This window comes from Passer domesticus, chromosome 10 (assembly GCF_036417665.1).
Source record: "Passer domesticus isolate bPasDom1 chromosome 10, bPasDom1.hap1, whole genome shotgun sequence".
NCBI classification, from domain to species: domain Eukaryota; kingdom Metazoa; phylum Chordata; class Aves; order Passeriformes; family Passeridae; genus Passer; species Passer domesticus.
In genome coordinates, this window is record NC_087483.1 from 4,322,504 (window position 1) to 4,346,418 (window position 23,915).

Genomic DNA, 23,915 nt, shown 5'->3' on the forward strand with positions numbered 1-23,915 from the left:
GGGGAGGGAGATGGCTCAACTTGTGCTGAAGTTGAGATCTCACCTGTGCTGAGAGTCAGGAACATGATTTAGCAAAACCCAGCCCAGGTTACTGTCTTAGAATTTATACTTATGGTTAAATACCTGCATGAGCTGAGCCAAGGTGGAATCTTACGCTGAAAACTTAATTACCTTCCTGTGAATTGGATTTCAGTGGGTTTTTTTGTAGGAGTGCCGAGGAGGAGAAAGCCTTTGCCTTTGCCACGTTCCCTACTCCCTGAGGTGGCAGGCACTGCGCTCGTCCCCTCTGCGTGTCACCAGTGTAAAGCTTGTCCCTTCTTCTCTTTCCTTCTGTTGCAGGAAGACCCAGCACAGCTCTCTGGACCAGAGCTCCCCACCCCAAAGCGGCGTCTCCGGCACCTACAACCACCCAGTCCTGGGCATGTACGATTCCAAAGACGACTTCCCACTCAGAAAAACAGGTAGGGCTGCCCTTCCCCCTTCGTGCTGCCCATCCCTGCTGCCACGCTTGGCCCTCTGATCTGATTTTCCTGAAAAAGAAGGGATGCTGCCAAAAAGCTGGATTCCAGGCTTGTTTCCCAAGCCCCCTGTCCATCTGCTTCCCCTTCACCTGTCTCTGTGCTCCCAGTGTTCCAGGGGGCCTGGGGCTGCTCTGGGATGTGTGAGGAGTGCGGGAAACATGTCAAAGTTTGGGAGATATTTCCCCAAACCCAAAGCTCTCACAGAGATCTGCGTGTCTCCAGCCCGAGTATGTTTGCTGAGTGAGAAAAGTACCGAGAAAAAGTTCATTTCTTGGGGGATTTGCATTTTATGTACAAGTTTGTACCTGAGGTAAATAAGGAGTTTTGTGCCAGGGCGAGCACCAGGCTTCCTGCGAGGGTTTGGTTCACACCTAGACAGTTCTCTTTCAGTCTGGCTGCTCCCTGCACGGTGGCTGAGCAGGTCAGTTATTCCTCAAGCCTGTATTATGTAAACCAGGTTGTTTGGCTTGGCTGTGGCCTCAGCTCTGTAGCACATGCCTGAGCCAGCACAGCCTGGGCTCCCAACCCGCCCAGCTCAGGGCTGCTGCCTTCGGGGAACAGCTCAGCTGTGAGAGCTCAGCCTCGCTCAGGGAGCTGTTCTGCTTACTGGCCGTGCTGGGAATCACTTCAGGACAGCAAAAAAAGCTTCTCTGGAAAGATCACACAATCATTAAGGTTGGAAAAGCCCTCAAAGATCATCCAGCCTTCAACCAGCACTGCCAAGGCTGCCTCTAACCCATAGCCCCAAGTGCCACATCCACAGGTTTTTTAAACACTTCCAGTGATGGTGACTGACCACTGCCCTGGACAGCATGTTCCAGTGCCTGACCAGCCTTTCAGTGATGAAATTTTCCCCTTTTGGAAATGTCTCACTAGGAACCATAGCACCTGCCCTGCTGGATGGAGTCCCATCTGTGCAGTTGTCTCTGTTCCCCCTTGGGTTGGTTGCTTGATGAGTAACAAGCACTTCAGCTGCACAGGAACCCAGTCAGAAATTGGCTCCAAGAGATGGGTTTTCCCTGGGAAAGGTGCCCCTGTGGCTTTGGGGGTGGTACTTTTAACTGTGCCCTTTCTGGAAGACTCCAAGAGCCGAGCTTAGAAAACTGGATTTGCTGAAGGACAGAGCATCCTCTCCTCTCTGCTCCTGGGAAATGGAAGAGCTTCCAGGCTTCCCTGGGGATTCACAGCATTTCCGTGCAGGGAAGCATCCCTTTGCACCAAACCTATCACTTAGGCCCTGTGGGCAGCCTGATTCCAAGAGATTTTTAGCTCTTTCCTATGCCTTGTGATGCCAGGTGATCCGTTCCTACCCTGTTAGCATTACCACAATAAAAATGGGCTTTGACATGCTCCCAAACCTGCCTGGCTCGTCACCTCAGGGCACCTTGTCAGATTGGCTTTGAGCAGCAGTCGCCCTTCTTTTCTTGCTCCCAGTGTCCTGGAAGGGAATTCCTCCTGCAGGAGAAGGAAGACATCTGCACATCTCACCCTGTGCTGCTTCCCAAGCTGGGATCTCACCAAAGCTCCTGCTGAGTGAACTCCTGCTGTCAGACAGGGGGAATTAAGGATGATAAATGCAGCTAATCACATTATTAAAGAGTGGAAGCCACCAAACCCATTGTTGTTTTCCAGCAGGAGGACGTTCAGCTGATTTTGGTTTGCCAGAACGCTGGCTCTTGTTCTTTTTGGTCACCAGCATCAATCTCCTGGGCACTGCTCTGGGATACATACAAGTTCACTTTTGTAAGGTTCAGGGAGAATTATTTTTCTTTTTTTCCATTGTTTTCTTTTATTTTCCTTTTAATGCAACAGCACGTCAGGCTCTGGCACAGCAATATCCTGCAGAATTCCCAGTGCCAAGAATGTTAAGTTGCTTGGAGAAGAAAGGCTCCTGAACAGTCTGGTGTAAACAAAAGGCAGGGAAGGCTGGAGCCCATCCTAAATAAAGTTCTTTATTACGGGTGAGCTTTTCAGATTTTTGGCACCAGGCAACGCTCTGGCTTTGTGTTGGTAATTTAAAACCGCCATATCATGTAGTCCAATTTTATTAAATTTGATTAAATATTTGCAGCTCAAATAACAGAACCCATCACAATACAGCTCTGATTACCAGGGCTGGAATCCAACCAGCAGTGTTGCTGGGGAGAGGGCAGCTTAGGGGGTGGTGGGAAGGCAGTTGGAATTAGCATTTCTCCCAGTCTGCAGAGCTGGGAGCATGTCCTGCAGGTTGAGACATTTTTGGGAAGAATAAATATTCTCCATCCCTGGAAGTGTTCCAGGCCATGTTGAACAGGACTTGGAGCACCCTGGGATAGAGGAAGGTGTCCCTGCCCATGGCAGGGGGTAGGAACAAGGTGAGCTTTTAAGGTCCCTCCAGCCCAAACAATTCCATGATTCCATCAAATATGCTATTTCCCTGCATTTAGTAATACTCTGTGTCTTTACTCTTATTTCAAGCATCCTGGTGGTCACAGGTTATGGGAGAGGGAGGATGTGCAGGAAAGGTATCTTCAGAGTGCTTGAAAGCCCTCAGCAGGGGAACAGCCAGCTCCTGCAGTGTGCTCCTGATGCCTCCCAGGCCCTGAAATCCTGCTCTCTCTGATTTGTTTTCCTAAATTATCCTCCAGTTTCTTGGCTGTTTGGTTTCAGCGTGAAATTGTTTTCCTGGTGCAGTTACTAATTGCTTGAATCCTGTTCTTAGCCTGGCTGGGGGATTGATTTCACTCTGCTCCCTCTCTCCAAGCACTTTGGGGCTCTTCCTTTTTTCACTGATCTAAGGTCATTTTGGTTGGTGCTGCTCCTGCCTTTGGTGTTAAATACCTGGATTAGCACAAGGATTTTTATTTCCTCTTCTGGGTAGTTTACTTTGCTCTGTGTGGAATTTAATGTCAGAGTTTTATTGACAGCTCTTGAGAGGGGAAATTCTAAGTGACCTCTTCTGCTCCCAGGTCAAGATTGGTGTCTCCCAAACATAATAACATTCGTTATGTGCTGCACTGGGATCCTCAAGGAGAATCTCTGGAGAGTCCTTATGGAATGATTTTAGACTCTGGGTTGGGACAGCCTGTTTTGGTAACCCCAAGAGCTGTTTGTCAACACCTTTTGTGGAGCTGCTGAAGTGGGTTTTAGCAGAGCTTTTCAGTTTTGCATTTCCAAGGAATCGTGTCCTCATTTTCTCCCCAGGAAAGAGATTGTTGATGGCATTCCTGCTTTCTGAAATTTGAGCAGTGGATGTATTAGAACATGCTGTTACTTAGAAAGCTGACACCACTACCATCATGAAGATTTAAAGGGAATTATTTCACTTCTTAGCATGCTTTTCCTCTTGATGATCTTAGAGGGCTTTTCCAACCTAAATGATTATGTGACTCCATGGTTCTTTTTCCATGCAGAAGAGAGGAACGTGAGAGAGGAAAGCATCCAGCATCCTGTGGTGTTGTTGGTATTGCAGGAAACTGGAGTTGTTTGGGTATTATTTGCTGTCCAATAATTTGCAGCTAAGTAGGTGAAATTGGTGTGAACTTGTTGATTTAGAGACTAATAAAAGGGAAAATGAAAGGGTTTGTCAACAATTATAATGCTGCATTTGTCAAGGAAAGCGTAATGTCCCTCTGAACTGGTTCTGATTATTGGAGTGTTTGGAGTGGTTTGTTTTAGGACAAAAGGTTGTTTGGAAGAAAATAGACTAGTCAGAAACCCTGGTGTAATGTGGGAGTATAATCCAGAGGAAATCTTGGAGCTCTGTGTGGCATGGAGTGTCACTCCAGTTCAAGAGCATCTCTGCCTTCCCACCCACATTGTCCTTCCAGCCAGCATGGAAGCTTGGCTTCCCACAGATCCACACACTGAGAGGAGGCCCTGACTCCCAGAGAAATCCCTGCTGGAAATACCCTGTGCTGCTCCAAGTAGAGGATGTCAGTCTGTCTGATCCAAAAATAACACTTAGCTGGATACTGGGGAAGATTTCTTCCCTGGGAAGGTGGTCAGGCACTGGAGCAGGCTGCCCAGGGCAGTGATGGAATCACCATCCCTGGAAGTGTTCAAAAAATGGGATGTGGCACTGGGGGACAGGGTTTGTGGTGATGATGGATTGATGGCTGGACTTGGTCACCTCAGAAGTCTTGTCCAGACTTAATGATTGTGGAATTGTGAATACACTTCTTGTGAGTGGTGCACCAGAAGAGAAACTTCTTCCAGGAGGAGACCAGACAAAATCTTGTGGTTTAGTGTCACCTTTGTGGGATCCCAGTCACTCAGGGAACCCACCCTCCTCCTCCTTGGTCCTTCCAGCTCCATCTCTGCTTCCCAGGGGCTGGCAGGGGCCTACACTGTTCATGGAATCCCAGGATTGGGGTGGAAGGAAACTCAAAGCCCATCCCATTCCACCCCCTGCCATGGCAGGGACACCTTCAACTGTCCCAGGTGTTCCAAGCCCCAGTGTCCAACCTGGTCTGGGCACTGCCAGGGATCCAGGGGCAGCCAGAGCTGCTCTGGGCACCCTGTGCCAGGGCCTGCCCACCCTCACAGGGAAGAATTCCTTCCCAATATCCCATCTAACCCTGCCCTCCTTCAGCTTAAGCTCCCTCCCTTCATGGAGTTTTCTTATGGATGTTAGAAAGGAGACAAGATCATTCTGTTGGCTTTTGCCTGACTAGTAAAGCTTTGGCTAGAACTTACTACTACTACTACTACTACTACTACTACTACTACTACTACTAATAATAATAATACATCCCTTTCCAGTCCCCACCTGCTGAAATGAACATGTTCAAGGACAGGGAGCAGAGGTTTCATGCTGCATTGTTTGCTTTTATTCCACAAATGTAGATGGGCAGTGGGGACAGTGCAAATTCTGCCTGGGACTTGGTGGGGTTTTGACTTCCACAGACTTAATGTCCAATTAGTTCAGCAGCTTAGGGGCTGCAATTCTAGGAAAAAAACAATGGAAATGACATAAATGTTGGAAGAATTGGATTACATGGGTCCTGCTGCACACAGTGATGTAAAAGAGGGGTAACTTGGTTTGGAGCCTGTGAAAACCAGGGGAGCTTTTGGCTTATGTTCTGGTTATTAATTTACTTGGAGGAAAACAAAATATTCTTTGTATAAATCCTTATTATAGACCAAATTAAGTATGTCAGTGCTAAAGAAATCCCACTGGCTTTGTGGGAGCTGACTTAGATTTGGACATGGGCTTCATTTGCTGGAGGGGAATTTTTCTAATTTTATGGCATTTGTTTTAATACTTCACCTGGAGATGTAGAGGAGAAGTAATTTTTTAACTTAGGTTTGGTAGCTTAGTCTCCAGTTTTTAAATTCACTCCAGTTAGCAAGGCTTTGTTTGGGCATATTGCCTGGCAGGGTGAATTTGGGGAGATTTCCAGTGGAATTGGTGTTCCTGAGGCGGCATTGAACCTGCGTTGACTGTCAGGTATTGATGCTTCTGGGTTGTTTAAATTCCTGTTTTACACTTGTGAAAGACAGCTCTCTTCAGCTTTAAAATATTTTTATTATATAATAGTTTAAGAAACCAGGTGAACAAGCCTAAATTATTTTACTATAAAAGAGGTTTTATGTAAATTCTGTGAGTTTGAGGCTGTGCTGTGCTGCCTGTGCTGAATTTTAATTCACCTACTTTGGGCTCTGGAGCACCCAATTAAAGCCGTGTAGGGATTATGCTCTCTGAGGTCCTGATGCCATGTTAGATTTGGGATTATATCTGAGGGATAAACAATAAAATCAGAGCAGGGCTTTAAATAGACCTTTTGGTGTTTTGAAACTCGATCCTCTAGCAGAAGGAGAAAACACAGAGTGATTTTGCCTTAAAATAGTTTAATCTGACAAATTCCAATACGTTGTTTTGGCAATCACTTACGCTGGAGGTATTTTCTCTTGAAGCTGTCATTTTCTATGCTTGTTCACCTCTTTGTTATATGGGAGGAGATTTTTGTTGTGGCTTAAAATAGGGGGTGTCTTAGGTAATCTGTGACCCCAAATCTTTTGTTTCCTTACCCATTTTTAAGGTGTTTCAAACCGATTCCTTCTGTGTATTTAAAAGCCACCTAATTAATTGTGTGTTCCCAACAGAAACCATCCCTCATCTGAACACCAAGAATTAAATTTGGGCTGAAATACAGTTTTTATTGCCATGTTTTCCTGTGTCAGAGGACAGATCCTTCCAACAGGTGTGGCATTGGCTTAGATTTCCTTGATTTAAAATGGGCATATCAGCATCCAGCTGTGGCACCTTCCCCTTCCACAGAATCCCAGAGTGGTTTTGTTGGAGGGGACCTTAGAGATCATCTCATCCCAGCCATGAGTGTGGCATCAAGGCAGCTATTAATGCTGAGAAATTGGGACAAATTAAAGCTGGGAATGTAGGGATGTGGGATGGGGTGTGTACCCAAACACTGCTTTTAAAATCATGCCAACTTCTGTTTCGAAGAGAACTCAGAGAAGTTGCTGCTTGAAGCCTGAGCTTGTGTTTGAACTGGTCCAGTCTTTAATATTGCCCTGGGAGCAGATTTGCATTCAGTCCCCTGCTATTTTAAATGCAAATTCTCTCTCTGGAAGATAATTCCCCCCTTGCTAATGCACTTCATTCAGCATTTGAAGCATCATCTTGAGGAAGCACATTTTTTTTTACTGCTCCCTTTATCTCTTGCCGGCATTTTTCTGTCCAAAGCATTCAGGAAAAAGCTCTTTCCTTTCTTTTTTAATTTTTCTTTCTCCCCAAAATTCCATCAAAGCGCTGTGTTACTGACTTAACTTCAAACATTTGATCTTGAATTCATCAGCCTTCTGATTTTTCGAGCCCTGCAATTAACGTGGACAGGCTTGATCTTTGATGTGACCCGGTGGTCAAGGGAAACATAGCTGCAGCCAGACTGAGTTAATTCAAACCACTTTGTAAACCCTGTTTTAATTCTCCTAAAGAAATGTAGATCATTGGCCCTGGAGTGTGTTGGTTGGTAATGGAGTGAGCACAGGATTTGCTGGTTCAAAGGGATTAAGCAGTGGGGCTGTTGAGGAAGGGAAAGGATGGGGCTGGTTCTCTCAGCTCTGTCAGGAGCTCTCAAACCCTACAGCAGGTGTTTCACTCAGGGCTCAGGAGATCAGAAAGCTCCCAGAGGAAATCATCTCGCAGGAGGAGTGTTGAATTAAAGCTTTGTGACCCTGATGGAGATTCGATAACGCATGCGCTGTCACCAGCTGTCCTGGCCCCAGGGCTGCTGGGGCTTCCCAGGAGCTCTGCCTTGGCCTTTTGGGATCTCAGGATTCGTGTTTTGGAGGGAGTCTCTCCAAAGCGTGGTGTACACAAGGCTGTGGTCACCGGAAATGCATCCACACCTGCCCTGGGCAGTCTGGAACTTCCCAGGTGTGTTGTATGCTGTTAGATAGGGTTGAACTGTGGGGCTGTGATGATGTAACCCCAAGTTGCTTCTCAAACAAACAAACAAACCTCCTCCTCCCTGGCAGTGGCTTTCCTTGGCCACTCTCTCGTGCCCTTTCCCTTGAGTTGACACTGGCTCCAGCTGACACAAGGATACCAGCAGGAAGACAATCACCTGATTTGCTTCTGGGGTTTGATTTTGGTGTTTTCTTTTCCCCTGCTGTGGCGTCCCTCCCTCAGCCAGCTCACCCTGGGGTTGGATGACTACAAGGGTGTGGAGCTGCCAGCTCCAGCAGCACATCAGAGACAACCAACAGCAGCATCTCAGCTGGCTCAGCCATTCCTCTGCTGGATCCCAGCAGCTGGGTTTGCTGCTGGGTTAGGCAGAGGTGGGAAACTCTGCACTAACCCCGAGTCTGTGTCTTCGTTCAGAGAAGACTTTGCAGGATGATTATTACATTTTTAAGTCGGATGCCTGTCGTTGTTGTTGAATTCAGACATTGCATGAGCTGGGCCCTGTTTGTTATATTAAAAATCTGTGTTCCAAATATTTGTTAGCAAATTACTTAATTTAATTTAGCTTCCTGCAAATGCTTGACTGCAGCCAACTCAACTCGGTTCAGCTCAACTCAACACAACTCAGCTCAATTAAATACAACTCAGCTCAGCTCAACTGCAGGCTCAGTAAAACACTGCTGAGATGCTCCTAAAACTGTTTCCTTTGCTGGCCAGCCTCTGAGCCCAACCTGAAGCTGCGCTCCAGACTAAAGCAGAAGGTGGCTGAGAGGAGGAGCAGCCCGCTCCTGCGCAGGAAGGACGGGCCCGTGGTGACGGCGCTCAAGAAGCGCCCGCTGGACGTCACAGGTACGGCGGGTAAGTGACAATTCCTCAGTCCTTCACCCGCTTCTCCTTTTCCAAAATGCCTGCCTGTCTCCTTTGTGTGCTTCAGCAGTGCTGGAACCAAGCTGAGGGCACTGGAATTGTCCATCCCGGGGAGGCTGAGGTCAGGCCCCCGTCCCCATCCGCAGCTCTTGTCTCTGCTCCCTTTGACTAGGGACACACCTGGAGCTGTGTCAGTTAGGAGGGAAAATAGAAAAAGGTTCTTGACTGAGGAGTTTTATACATACAGCTGTATTAAACTTTTTTTTTTGACTACTCAACTGACAGTTTCTTGTTGAAAAGTCCTGTCCTTCCAAGACCAAAGTTTGCAAGTGGGATCAGAGAGAAGAACGTGATGAGATTACCATAAAGTTAATTCTTAGCACCATCTAGGGATGTCTCTGTGTAAGTACCACCCAGTGACAGCTTTGCCAGGCTTGTCTGGCTCTGGGGCACTCAATTATCACTCCATCAAACTCAAAGTGAGCTCCCTTTAGACAGGGGTTGGGGTTGGGAGACCCTGGGGTGCCTCAGCTCTTCTCTGTGTCAGAGCCTCTCTGTTTGCAGAGGGGAAGGAAGATTTAAAGAGCTAAAAGTTGCGGAATCATAAAATACCCCAAGTTGGAAGACACCCACCAGGATAATCCAGTCCAACCTTAGGCCTGCACAGGACACCCCAAAAATCTCAGCCTGTGCCTGAGAATGTTTTCCATGAGTTCTGGCAGCCTTTCAGACCTGAAAATCCAATTTCCTTCATTTACACAATGCTGTATGGCACATGGCTCCTGGGATAAATCAGCCTCTGCTGGCTGACCATTTTTCCCTGCAATGACTTCAGAAATGGCAGTGGAAGCTCCCATTTCTCACTGGCATGGACATGTTCAAGAAGCCAGACTGGAGCCTGTTGGAAAAGTGTCTGAGTTGTCATGGTAAGAGAGGTCTTTTAAATGAAAAATAAGTTTTAAAAACAGTCCCACTTTGTGGAATAGACATTATGTTTAATCCCTGAAGAGCACAGGGGGTTCCACTTGACCAGGTTGCTCCACCCTGGTTTTGAGCATTTCCAGGGATGGGGCAGCCACAGTTTCTCTGGACACCCTGTGCCAGGGCTATATCACCCTCAGAGAGAATTATTTCTTCCTACAATTCCCTCTAAGCCTGCTCTGTGGCAGTGGGAAGCCATTCCCCCTTTCCTGTCCCTCCAGGCCCTTGTAAAAATTAGCTTTTATTCCTCCTGGAGCAATGAGGAGCCTGCTGCAGCCTCAGCCACTGCAGCTGCTGGGGGATTCTCCTGCTGCAGAATGGTTGGGGATGAGGAAAGTTCAGAAGAAAAGGTTTGAATGTTATTAACCTTCCCCAACAAAAGGAGGAACATTGGCAGCTGTGCCATAGAGCAGGTGAGAGTTTTTCTGAGGGAGGTCTGATGCAAGGAGGTGCCTTTAGGGTTAGAGGGAAAGAGGGGGAGAAAGGCACTTCCAGAAGAATGAAGCAGAACAACTCCGACATCCTCCAGTCTGACCTCTTCAAACCTTCCATGCCTTTTATTATTTTTCAATCATATTTCAAGTTATTAATACACTCTAAGAGAAATCCCCATGGGGAGAAGACTTAAATATGCTGAGTAGGTACTTGGATAAACCATCTGAAAGTGTTTGTTGGTATTTTAAGAGCCCTGGGAAGATACAGGGGGAAGAAGGGAGGGAGGAGGAGGAGGGCTGCTTTCATCCAAAACAAAACTTGAGGGGTTGTTTTCTGTCTAAATACCATCACAGAGATGGTTTCTAATGTTACAAGTTGGTTTGGATGTGTTTTTCAGACTCTGCATGCAACAGTGCTCCTGGATCTGGTCCCAGCTCTCCGAACAACAGCTCCAACAACATCAGCACCGAGAATGGAATTGCAGGATCAGTCACGAGTATCCAGGCAGAGGTACAGAGCCTCCTCCCTCTGGTTTGTAACACCCATCAGCTCTGGGAGGGTTTGAGGACTAAACCACACGAAAGGAAAAGCCTGACTTGTGACTTGGAGCAGACTTTGGGAATTACCTCTCAGCCTGGAGGATGCCTTATCTGTTTATTAAATCTGGTCTGGACCAGCTCACAGGCAGCTTGTGGTAGCTTGCAGTGGTTTTGCAGTGAGGAGAAAGTAAAAATAAAGGGATTCAGCAAGGTCAAAGGCAAGTATTTTAGTGTTTGGGGACTTTATTCCTGTATACAGGGTGAATTTATTGTGTGCAGTTGGCTGGTCTAAATATAACCAAACTATAATAGGATTAAAGGGAATGGATTAAAACTTTTCTTCCACAGCTGGGGATCTGAAAGCTTGGTGCCATGTGCTGGTTTATAATCCTGTAAATTTTCACCATCACTTGAGGCATTGCTGGATGCCCAGGGCAGGGTGAGGTGGGGCTGGATTGAGCACAGCAGCTCCTGTGTTCAGGGATCTGGGAGCCAAGCTTTTCCAAGGGGTCTGGGCCATGTGAGCTGGCTCCCACTGTAAACTGTGCCTCTAGAAAACCGGTGTGGTTGTCTGATGTTACTGGTGCATTTCTTTTCATCCAGCTTCCCATTAGCTGTTCTCCCCATGAATAGAGTCTGTCTTAACACCAGGGCTCCAAAAACAGGCTGGGGCTTGTTCTCCACAAATATTCCTTTAGAATTGAAAAGGCCTTCTGATGGTGGAAATGTCAGTCCTTATTGCTTTCTAGTTTTGTACAGATTTGCACTTTATTTTTATTTCTTATGTAGTGTAACAGTATTTAATATGGGGAGCATGCCTCCTTCTCCACCCTCTGCCCTGCCAAATGATGCAGCAGACATTCCAGCCACTCTAGTCCATAGTAAACCTTACAGATTTAGGTAATTAGTGTGAAGATTAAGATGGTGGGAGGTGGGGGCTTCACTTGCCCCAGGAGGATGAGCACTGAGTTTTGGTTTTGCTGATCCAGGATCTGTCAGTCTTGTCTGTTCTTAGCAAACTGCAAATTCCCAGTTGCTGCTGATGGAAAAACCAGTGGGTTTTGACAATTTTTTTGTGGCATAAACAGAGCAGGCAGCTTCCCCAAAGTCCATGCAGGGGATTGGAATCAGGTGGTCTCTAAGGTCCCTTCCAGCCCAAACCATTCCATGAAGTCAGAGTGAGCTCCTGCAGGTAAATGTGAAGCTGGAGCATCCTCCTCATCCTTTTGATTTTTCAGCTTAATAATTAGAGCTGATCATCTGGGACTAGACCACCAACACCTAATTAAATGGACACTGACCACAAGAAAAAGTCTTTCCATCAACTGCTTGTAGTGCAGTTGTAATTTTTTGACTTAGGCTGAGGCATAAGCTCTACAAATTATTTGGGAAAAAACCCCTGTCCTGCCAAGCCTTTCCCTTTCCCAAAGAAAAATAACTCTGAATTTTATTTCAGCATTCATGTCACGTGATCCCAGCTGATCCACTGGCTTGTATTTGGGAAAAAAAAAACAAACCTGGGGCTTGGTATCTTTAAAATTCCCTTCTTCAGTATGAGTTGTATGACCTGGGAGCTCAGGTCTTGGAGATTCCTTTAATACCAAAATGGACCAGGATTTCCCATGTTCCCACCATTAAATGTTTGGAAATATTTGAGTGTTTCTGAAAAGATAATGCTGTGTTTCATTCTTAGCTTCATGTTTCATTTTAAATGAGAAGTATATCTCACTGCTCCTAAGTTTGCTGCATCAGCCCTTGAACCAGGTGTGTTGGAAGATGGTGCCCAAGTTCATTATTTGAGTGCCTTCAGTGGGGAAAGACTGCAGCCCTGCCTCTTTTAAAGCAGACACTTCCTGTTTTGAAATACTGTTTTTAAAGGTTTTTCCCTCTCTGAAAGGCACACAACATTCATTGCCATTGCAGTTGGTACAAGGCTGTAAAAACTCCTAGAGTATAGCTGCAGACTGTGCATTCAGAAATGGCTGTGTACAATTCAGCCCAGAGATGTTTAAAGTGGTGATAATGCTGCCAAATCCCATATGCTCAGAGCATCAAGCTGCTGTGTTCTTCTCTCCTCTATTTTCTATATCAAATCCCCAGGAGAGGCTTTGAGGCACAACTCCAGAGTATTGATTGTTCAAAGGGAAAATGGATGTAGTTTTGTTTCGTTTATGATATCAGTAAAATATTTCATTCCTTTGCTGACAATAAGTATCTTATTTTCAATGGCACACTGACATTATGTAATTCAAATTAAAGCAAAATTGCCAGGAGTGCTCAAAAATCACTTGGAAGGAGAAGTGTGTGGGTACAAATAATCACATGGAGAGTCACTTTAGATTAGAGAGAAAAAGGAAGTTTTTTTACAGTGAGTCTGTTAAAAATAAGGCAAGACTGCCCAGAGAAGCTGTTGTTGCCTCTGGAAGTGTCCATGGTCAGGCTGGATTTTGGGTTTGGAGCACCCTGAGATAGTGGAAGGTGTCCCTGCTCATGGCAGGGGTGGAACAACCTGCCCTTGAACAATTCCAGGGATGGGACAGCCACAACTTAGGTACAGATTGCCCTATAATAAAATATTGAGTTAAACAAAATCCCCCTTTTTCACAGCAGCACCTGAATTTAACAGGCTTCTGTAGAAGCCTTCTTGAAGTCTAAATTCTATTTACATTGGAAAATCACCCACAGAGACCTCAGGGTGATCAGAACACTGGTTTCCTAACAGGAAAATCAGGCACTTTATTGTAATTTTTATAATGGCTTTTCTAGTGCATATCTCAAATCAGTCTTGTTTAGAAATTAAAGGTATTTTTGCTAAAGTGTTCTTGCTTCAAATGCCTCTAAGATAACTGAGCAAATCCTGCATTTCACCCTGAAAATCAGGAAATAGCTCCATAAATGCAACCTTGAGGCTTTTGGATGAGATTTTGAAGTCTGATTTATGCTAACACACGCTAGTAAATAACATAAATTGTCTGTTATTTGCTAAAGAGAAAAACAATTGTAAAGCTTTTCCTTTTTTTTTTTTTAAGATAATTGGTTTTACCTTTAAAAAGGCAAATGCTTGAGAAGGGCAAGTACCAAGGGAATAGCATGTAGCTGTGTCAGGGGAGGGTCAGGTGGGATATCAGGAAAAGGTTCTTCCCCCAGAGGGTGCTGGGCACTGCCCAGGCTCCCCAGGGAAAGGGCACAGCCCCAGGCTGCCAGAGCCCAAGGAACATTTGAATAATGCTCCCAGGGATGCCCAGGCTGGGATTGTGGGGTGTCTGTGCAGTTCTGGAGACTCTGTGTCCCCTCCTGCTGCCTTGTCCTGGTGAGTGCTGTGTCCTGGGGATGGGCTCTGGAGACGGGCTCTCACCAGGGCCCTGTTCTCTCTCCTTTCCAGACCAGCCTGGCTCACAGGCTCGTGAACCGCGAGGGCTCCGTGACGCAGCTCCCGCTCTACACCTCGCCCTCCCTGCCCAACATCACGCTAGGACTGCCTGCCACCGGCCCTTCCAGCGTGAGTGGGGCTGGGGTCAGCTCTGGGATGGAGGGGTCAGCCTCTGGGATGGAGGGGTCAGCCTCTGGGATGGAGGGGTCAGCCTCGGGGATGGAGGGATCAGCCTCTGGGATGGAGGGATCAGCTTCTGGGATGGCAGGGATCAGCCTCTGGGATGGAGGGATCAGCCTCTGGGATGGCAGGGATGAGCCTCTGGGGTGGCAGGGATCAGCCTCTGGGATGGAGGGGTCAGCCTCTGGGATGGCAGCAGGGTGGGGATCAGCCTCTGGGATGGCAGGGATCAGCCTCTGGGGTGGAGGGATCAGCCTCTGGGATGGCAGCAGGGTGTGGATCAGCCTCTGGGATGGCAGGGATCAGCCTCTGGGATGGAGGGATCAGCCTCTGGAATGGCAGGGATCAGCCTCTGGGATGGAGGGGCAGCCTCTGAGATGGAGGGATCAGCCTCTGGGATGGAGGGGCCAGCCTCTGGGATGGAGGGATCAGCCTCTGGGATGGCAGGGATCAGCCTCTGAGATGGAGGGGCCAGCCTCTGGGATGGAGGGATCAGCCTCCGGGATGGCAGGGATCAGCCTCTGGGATGGAGGGATCAGCCTCTGGGATGGCAGGGATGAGCCTCTGGGGTGGCAGGGATCAGCCTCTGGGATGGCAGGGATCAGCCTCTGGGATGGCAGGGATCAGCCTCTGGGATGGAGGGATCAGCCTCTGGGATGGCAGGGATCAGCCTCTGGGATGGCAGGGATCAGCCTCTGAGATGGAGGGGCCAGCCTCTGGGATGGAGGGATCAGCCTCTGGGATGGCAGGGATCAGCCTCTGAGATGGAGGGATCAGCCTCTGGGATGGAGGGGCCAGCCTCTGGGATGGAGGGGTCAGCCTCTGGGATGGCAGGGATGAGCCTCTGGGATGGAGGGATCAGCCTCTGGGATGGAGGGATCAGCCTCTGGGATGGCAGGGATGAGCCTCTGGGATGGCAGGGATCAGCCTCTGGGATGGAGGGATCAGCCTCTGGGATGGCAGGGATGAGCCTCTGGGATGGCAGGGATCAGCCTCTGGGATGGAGGGATCAGCCTCTGGGGTGGCAGGGATCAGCCTCTGGGGTGGCAGGGATCAGCCTCTGGGATGGAGGGATCAGCCTCTGGGATGGAGGGATCAGCCTCTGGGATGGCAGGGATGAGCCTCTGGGGTGGCAGGGATCAGCCTCTGGGGTGGCAGGGATCAGCGTCTGGGATGGAGGGATCAGCCTCTGGGATGGCAGGGATCAGCCTCTGGGATGGCAGGGATGAGCCTCTGGGGTGGCAGGGATCAGCCTCTGGGGTGGCAGGGATCAGCGTCTGGGATGGAGGGATCAGCCTCTGGGGTGGCAGGGATCAGCCTCTGGGATGGAGGGATCAGCCTCTAGGATGGCAGCAGGGTGGGGATCAGCCTCTGGGGTGGCAGGGATCAGCCTCTGGGATGGAGGGATCAGCCTCTGGAATGGAGGGATCAGCCTCTGGGGTGGCAGGGATCAGCCTCTGACATGGCAGTGGGGTGGGGATCAGCCTCTGGGATGGCAGGGATCAGCCCCTGGGCTGTCAGTGGGGATGGGATCAGCCTCTGGGATGGCAGTGGGGCAGGGATCAGCCTCTGGGATGGCAGTGGGGCAGGGATCAGCCTCTGGGATGGCAGTGGGGTGGGGATCAGCCTCTGGGCTGTCAGTGGGGCTGGGATCAGCCTCTGGGATTGCAGTGGGGTGGGGATCAGCCTGTGGGATGGCAGGGATCAGCCCCTGGGATGTCTCCTAACCCCCTGTGCCATGTGTGTTTGCAGGCGGGACAAGCGCAGCAGGACGCGGAGAGGCTCGCAATCCCAGCCTTACAGCAGAGGATCTCCTTATTCCCTGGCACTCACCTCACTCCCTACCTGAGCACTACAACGTTGGAGAGGGATGGGGGAACTGCACACAACCCTCTCCTGCAGCACATGGTCCTACTGGAACAGCCAACTGCACAAACGCCCCTGGTCACAGGTGAGCACTCCGGGGGCAGCACTCGGGCACCTGGAAAAGAGAGCAAAGCAGCAGGGATCTGTTGGGTTGTTGTCAAGGCAGCCCCTAGGTCCTGCATCACCCGTACGTCCTGCAGGTAGAACATAAAACCTTGGTTTGTTGATTCATTGATTGGTGGCGATTTTTCCACAATCGGATCTCCCATCTCATTTTGGTGAGATGAAAAGAAATACCATTATTCCATCAGGATAGCAAAGGTTGGTTGATAAAAGTTGAGAACTCTATTTGACCAGTTCAGATCAAAGTGAGGGCAAAAACATTGCATCTTAACGACTCCTGTTTTCCATGGATGGTTTATTTTCCATGAAAGTATGAAAGGCACGCACTTAGAAAATCACAGGTTAAAACACTTCCTTTCCATCATTAATATAAATAGCAAAATCATGGCAAAAGCAGCTGCCTCCCAGCAGATTGTATTTGTTTGTGTGCGTTCCCTTTGCAGGATGGTAATTGCCGTGAGTCACTCCCGGTGCTGGGTTTCAGAATGAGCTACCTGTGGGAAGGCCTGTGGCTATAAATAAGCTGGATTTAAAGCATTAATTCCCACTGGGATGCATTCCTGGTTTCCTGTGTGTGGTGCTGGGACAAAGGATGTTCTGCCTCAGTCACTGACGTGTTGGTTTTCCTTCCCTTCCTTCCATTTCTATTGGAAGTTCTTGGGAGGTGTCAGCCCCTGCAGCGTTGCAGCTCATGGCTGGTTGTACATCCAAACCCCAGGAATGTCCACGGAGTTGGGAGCACACAGATATGGGGAGGCTGATGCAGAGAAGTGTGGTGTTTGCTTCCTTCAGTTTCCAGCAAACTGTGTTTGCTTCCAAGCAAATTCCTTCTACTTCACCTGCTCCGTGCGGGGCTTTCTGAGCGAGTACAACGTGTTACAGCCCAGCACTCAGGAGAAGGAGTCAGCACACAGAAACAAGGAGAAATACACGTTCCAGAGGCAGCAGCTGAGAGGCAGCGAGCTCACACGTGGTCCCCAAAGCCTTGAATGCACCGGCTGCCAAGCTGCAGCTAATATTTGGAAACTCCTTGGAAATAAAGTGGAGTTTATTAGGATTCTGCTGGAGAGCCTTGAGCTCTGGAGATATTCCCCTGACAGCTGCAGAATTAGCCGTGATGGCTCTCTCTGGGCTGGAAGGTAGACATGGCCAGTTTGGGAAGCTAGACTAGAATTCTTTAGCTGTGCCATTCCTCTTGGGAATGGTTACTCTGGGTAGTATCCTCCATGTTGTGGTACATGTCCTGATGTTCCTTATTCCTGATGGAACATACGCAGGGCTTGCAGCAGCCTGGGATAGTGGAAGGTGTCCCTGCCCATGGCAGGGGGTGGAATGACATGAGTTTTAAGGTCCCCACCAAGCCCAGCTGTTCCAGGATTCTGTGAACATGGTGTCTACTGGAAAGCTTTCCCAGGAGCACCTTGGCCATTGCCTTGGAGGAAAGTAGTCTTCCAAAGTATCCTCTGCAAGCTCTGCTGTCTGATTTGAACTTTTGGGAGGAGCAGCTGTGCTCTCAGGGAAAAAGAACAAATCTTTCCCAATTATCTGTGTATTCATACGCAGACCTGTGTGTGTGCACACGCCGACATCTGCAGAAACATGCATTTATAAAATCAAATACCCTTTCACATGATCCTTTTCAGAAAAAGCAGAGAGTGGGAGAAACTCTGTAAGCCTGCTGAGAAAAGAGGCTTTCCCATGAGTCAGCTCCTTCCACGTAGGGCAGTTCTGTGAATCGCTGGGAAAGGAGGTCACATCCTGGGACACAAATGCCAAGGTGTTTCTAATCCTCAGCATCCAGCTGGCTGCAGACATCTGGGCAGCTACTCCTACTCCTAAACCAAAGCCTAAGGAGAGCAGAGGGCTTCTTGCCCAAAAGTGGCTGCAGCCCTAGCCCTGCTAGGGAGGCAGCTGGTTCCTGCAGCTTGTATTGAACCTGGGATCAGTCCCTAAACCAAGGTGAGCTGTGAGGTTTAAACTCCAGACCACTGTGGTCTCATGTAGCAACAGAAAGGTCAGTAAGGTGTTGCTGGTTTCAAGAAATCGGATGTTTCCAGAGGGTCTCTGAGTCACCAGGCAGACACAGAACTCAAACCAAGCAAAGCATTGCTCTGTGCAGTGGTGATTAATTTATCTGCTCTCTCTCAAGGCAGCTCCAGCTGTAGATGGCGAGGTGGCTGGGTTTAGCATGGTATCACTGTCACCGTCAGCGTTACTCAACAGCCGTTTTCTCCCTTCCTTTCTTCTTCCTTTTGTTTCTCCTCTGCTGTTTTTTCCTCCATATTATCTTCAGACTGGTATCTTTCAGGACTGCCCCTGCACGCACAGCCCCTGGTGGGTGGAGACAGGGTCTCCCCTTCGATCCACAAGCTGCGGCAGCACCGCCCGCTCGGGCGCACCCAGTCTGCTCCCCTGCCCCAGAACGCCCAGGCCCTGCAGCAGCTGGTGATCCAGCAGCAGCACCAGCAGTTCCTGGAGAAACACAAACAGCAGTTCCAGCAGCAGCAGCTGCACATCAACAAGGTAGGCACAGAGCTTGCAACGTCCTTTTTCCTCCACAGCAGCCTCAAGCGTGCGATTTCAGTGTCTGTAGTGCAGGTGTGTCTGTGGGCTCTACCTCCAACATCCCTGGGCCTCTCATCCTTGGACCTCTCTCAGGCATGACAACACCAGGATGTAGTTGTTTGGGAAGTTACTCAGATACCCTGAAACATTTGCTGAAAGGCTGAGAGGCTTAGGGGTGTTCACCTGGAAAAGAGAAGGCTCCAGGGAGAGCTCAGAGCCCCTTCCAGTGCCTGAAGGGGCTCAGGAGAGCTGGAGAGGGACTTCGGGACAAGGCATGGAGGGACAAGACACAGGGAATGGCTTCCCACTGCCAGAGGGCAGGGATGGATGGGATATCGGGAAGGAATTGTTCCCTGGGAGGTGGGGAGGCCAGACTGGGTGGGTCTTGGAGCAGCCTGGGCTAGTGGAAGGTGTCTCTGCCCATGGCAGGGGATAGAACTGCATAATTTCTAAGATCCCACCCAAACTATCCTGGGATTTGTTCTGTTTTGAGGCTTTCTAAACACTCCTCCCAAGGAGTTCCAGTGGAGGCTTTCCTTAGGACAGCAGTAATTCCAGCAGCAGGTCTGGGGCTCAGGACAAGCCTGTGGCAGGCAGCCGTTCAGATTGCTGCTGTTTCATTTACGGCAGAGGTTCCTCCAAATATTTCCACCGTTCCAGTCCTGTGAGAAAACACAACTGCCAAGGGCTGGATCAAAGAGTGGGAGAAGCCACAACCCCCCCCACATACGCCACCCCCAAACCCTTGTGTATGGGCCGGGCAGAGGCAGGATGATTACACAAGTCACTGACGTCAATGCTGTCCTCCTGGAGCGCTGCCTCCGCGGGTGCCAGCCCTGGCCCCAGCTCAGCCCCGCACATGGGAGCTGCTGCTCCACAGGGATCCCATTTCCTCCCCCCTCCAGACATTCCCTGGGACCAGGGCCATGGGGTGCGGGGCAGCCAGTTGAGGTTCTTTGTTCAGGGAAGTTGTCAGCTGGAGGGATTTTTTGCGTGAAGGATTTTAAAGCTTTTCCAAAGCCTTGGATGTGACGTATCCACTGAGCTCATTCAGACTTTCTCCTGGACCTCCCAGGAGCTGGAGAGCCACTGGAGCACTCTGACTTCCAGCTTTGTCCATCTCTCTCCACAGCAAAATCAGTCAGAGAGAATTTAATTAAACTGATTTCCCTGTGTTTGATTTGTAGGAGTCATGAGTTAAAATCACTTCAGTGCTAGTGCTGCGTGCATGTGGTGGATTTATCCCATGGGATAGCATCCAAGTGCTGACATGGGAAAAGACTTTTCCCACATTGGGGATATTTTAGGACCCTAGTGTGTGTAGGAGAGTTAAGGGCAGGACTAAAAATAAAATAAAAGATTATTTTATTATTAACAGGACTGCTAGCACTGCCTGTTATTTTTTTTTATTTGCGGATTTCCCGTAAATAATACTCCTGAAGTATTTTATATATTTATATACTCATAAATCAGCTTTTCTTAATTCCATGTGATTTTCCAAACATTTAGATTTTGGCCCTAAGCGTTCCCTGTTAGGTGTCTGCAGCAGATGAAATTTTTGAGGGGACTGCAGCCAAAACAAGTCTTGCTGTTTCCAGGAAAGCAACTAAGGAAAAATGTGTTGTTTTACATGAAAATATTAAGAATTATCATCCAAGCAGCTGTGGCTGCCCCTGGATCCCTGGAAGTGTCCCAGGCCAGGCTGGACGGGGCTTGGAGCAACCAGGGACAGTGGAAGGTGTCCCTGCTCATGGCAGGGGTAGAATGGGATGAACTTTAAGATCCCTTCTAACCCAAACCATTCTGTGATTCTCATTGAGCGGATATTCCACCATCAGCCTGTGCTTCTGTTTCCCACCTTTTTTGCACATTTAATGTTTGACAGGGAAGTGCCAGGGGAGGTTTAGGTTGGAAAAGACCAGAAAAAATTTCTGCAGTGAAAGGGTGGTCAGGCACTGTCACAGGCTGCCCAGGCAGTGGGGGAGTCACCATCCCTGGAAGTGTTCAGACAACCTGTGGATGTGGCACTTGGGGACAGGTTTGGGGTGGATTTGGCAGTGCTGGGGGAAGAGTTGGACTCAATGGTCTGAGAGAGCTTTTCCAATCTTAAGGATTCTGTGATTTGTAATATCAGAAGAAGCGTTGCACCAAGCCCCATCCAGCCATGCAGGCTAGTTGTCCCCTCTCCTCCAGGCACAAAAGCTCCACAGCTTCCTGGTCCTTCCAGCTGTAGGACAGGCTGCCTCAGACAGTTGTTTTTCCCCTGCTGTCGCATCACTTCAGGGGAAAAAAAACAGATCAAGAGATTTCTGTAGGCTTTCGCTGCTGCAGAAGGCTCTGCCAGGTACTCTGGGGCCCAAGTTGGCCTCTCCCCATCATCCCTTGTTTCTCCTTAGTCTGTAAAAGTTAAAAACCAAAACTCAAAGGGAGCGTGGGAAGAACCACGTCGAGTCAAATGAGTTCAGCCTTTATCATCCTTTTTTTTTTCCTGTTTTTTACTCATTTTCATCAAAGCTGTGTCTCCAGCTGTCCAAGAGTTGTTTCTTCCTTGAGTTTGTCCTTCACCTCCAGAGGGAGGAAAGGGAGCATTCTGCTGGCTTCTGCACATCCTGGCATGGTCAGGGCTGAGCTGACATCCTGCTTTGCTTCCTGGCTTCTCTCTTCCTCTCCCTTTCTGCCTGTCCCTCTGATGGGGACTGGGGTCCCATCCACCCAAACCATTCTGGGATTCCATTGTTTGTCTGCTGAAGACTCCTCACTGATCTCTGATTTGTGAATAGATGTCTCTAACCTGTTGGTAGGACCTTCAAGGTCTTCAGTGTCCCATGAATTTGCCACTGTGGAGAAAGATGTCCTGGAGGACATGGTATGGACTGATGGGCATGGCAATGCTCAGAGTTTGGATTTGATGGTCTTGGAGGTCTTTTCCATCCTTAATGATTCTGTGGTTCTGTTTATCACATCGACTGGACAAATCCAACACCAGCTGAAATGTCACTAGTGAAAAATGCAGCTGTTTTTCCCCTCATGAATGTTCCACTGAAAAATTATGAACTCTTTAGTTTCCCCTGTATTTATGACCTGACTTTGCTATGTATTTTTTTTTGCTGTGGTGTTTTTTTGTATCTTTTTTTTTGTTTTTCCAGGTTTTGGTTTGTTGTTGTTGTTTTTTGTTGGGTTTTTTTTTGTTTGTTTTGGTTTGGTTTGTTTTGGTTTTGGGGGTGTTTTTTGTTTCTTTTTTGTTGTTTTTTTTGGTTTTTTTTTTTTTAATTTCTATTCTTTGTATTTCAAAGCTATGGAGGAGAAATCTTGCCAGCTGCATGGAGCCTTTTAAAAATGAAAAATGCTTGTGACTAGAGAGCTGTAATTTATTCCGGAGTGAAGTCGTTGTCTGCCCGAGGCTGGAGAGGCAGTGCCTTTACCAGAGGTTTATGGTGGCAGCTTGTGACAGCCAGAGGCCACTGGATATGAAAACAGAGGAGTAACCTCGTGGCAGAGGAAGCCAGAGAGCTAATTAAGGGATGGAGAGGTTATTTATGGTGCTCTGTGCTTACTATTTCAGATATATTTACAAGCCTTCTCAGTGCTACCGTTACAGCCAGCCCCTCGCACTTTTATTCCCTCAGATTTTAAATTGCATGAGCACGTGCTCATAAAACTTCAAAAATGGAAGATTTTTAGGGAGTTTGGATGGGCCTAGCATGCAGATACTGAGTGTTTTATGTGGCATTTGTTGGTAAGAAAGTGTCTTCTCTGCAAAATCTTCCTTTAAGGGTGGGGTTGCAACAACAGGAACTAGTGGCAGACCAGGAGATTCCCTTTGCAGCCAGAATGTCTGAAATGTCCTTGCCATCCACCACTTGGTCTTCTCAGCCTTCACCGTGGTTGTCATTTTAATTCTTACATTTTTAAGGAGCAGGAATAATTTAAAACTTCCAGGGAATTACACTGCCTCTCATTCCCATTAGGTGTGACAATGGCACTCTAAGTTATTTTTCCCAGCAATTACCTTGTGCAGTTCAGAAGTTCAAAAGGCATTAAGTTCAAAAGCTTGAGACCTTCGATCCAAGCAGGGGGAAAAAAAAACCAAAACCAAGCAGCAGATGGTTTATGATAATTTAATTATCTTTAAAACAGATAATATTCATCAAGCCTAAGAGGGCTAAAGAAAATTAGAACTTTTAACTTAATGTGGTTTGGTTATTCAGTGTGTGTTATAAGGAATTAAACTTGGGGGGGGGGCAGGGTGGAACCTCACAAAAATCCTTGAGGGGTTTTGATCCCTGAATCTTTGCAGGGACCTCCTGAGGTCACTGAGGACAATGTCCCTCCTCTAACAGGTTGCCCAAAGATCTCCAAGGATGGAGACTCCAGAACCTCTCTGAAGAACCTGTTCAAGTGTTTGTCCACCCTCACAGGAAGAAAAAAAAAAGTTTTATTGTGTTCAGAAGGAATTTTACGGGTTTTAATTTGTGCCTATGGCCTCCTGTCCCACCACCTGTGAGTGCAACCCATGAGAGTCCTGGGGACTTAGGGATATCCAGGTGTTTTAAGTGGTAGTTCCTTCACCAAGGGAAGTTTGCCTTGTTTGAGACTTTTCCTCTGGTGTCAGAATCCTGGGGTTCTTGAAGGATTGTCTTAAATAAGGCATTTATTCTGTCTCATGTGCCACCAGGTGCCTTCCCTCATTCAGCAGTGGCACCAGGATCTCCTTAGCCTTCTTCTTTTCTTCCTTCATGTCCCTTGCCAGATTCAACTCCATTCCTGCCCCTCTGCCTTGCTTAGGTTCTATGGCAGAGCATTCCTTCCTGCTTTTGGGGGAGAAAAGGCTTAATTCCAGATTGGAGCCACTGTTCTTCAAAGAGCAAGTTACTGACAAATAGTCCCTCCTCCTGCATGTGTTCAATAACCATGTTTTGATTTAGCTTTATTAGATTTAAAATCAATATTGCTTACCATACTGATGACCTAATCCTCATTAAACCTTGCCCTGACAACTTTCAAAGTGCAGCAGTTTCTTTATAAGCCTGTGAAACAGGGGCAGCCTGAGGTCTTTGAAA

At 48.1% G+C, this 23,915-nt stretch overlaps 1 protein-coding gene across 11 annotated transcripts in view; it reads left to right on the forward strand.

Annotated features, from left to right (window-relative positions):
- The window catches only part of HDAC4 (histone deacetylase 4), a 172,128-nt gene that overhangs the window by 112,333 nt on the left and 35,880 nt on the right, over window positions 1-23,915 (forward strand). For 8 of the 11 annotated variants that reach the window (XM_064433403.1, XM_064433407.1, XM_064433408.1 and 5 more), the window contains 6 exons: window positions 340-461; window positions 8,647-8,787; window positions 10,610-10,722; window positions 14,134-14,250; window positions 16,054-16,252; window positions 18,584-18,813. In XM_064433403.1, the coding sequence (XP_064289473.1) occupies window positions 340-461; window positions 8,647-8,787; window positions 10,610-10,722; window positions 14,134-14,250; window positions 16,054-16,252; window positions 18,584-18,813 (922 nt within the window). The remainder of the gene's footprint in view (window positions 1-339; window positions 462-8,646; window positions 8,788-10,609; window positions 10,723-14,133; window positions 14,251-16,053; window positions 16,253-18,583; window positions 18,814-23,915) is intronic. The other 3 variants (XM_064433412.1, XM_064433411.1, XM_064433413.1) reach the window with 3 other exon arrangements.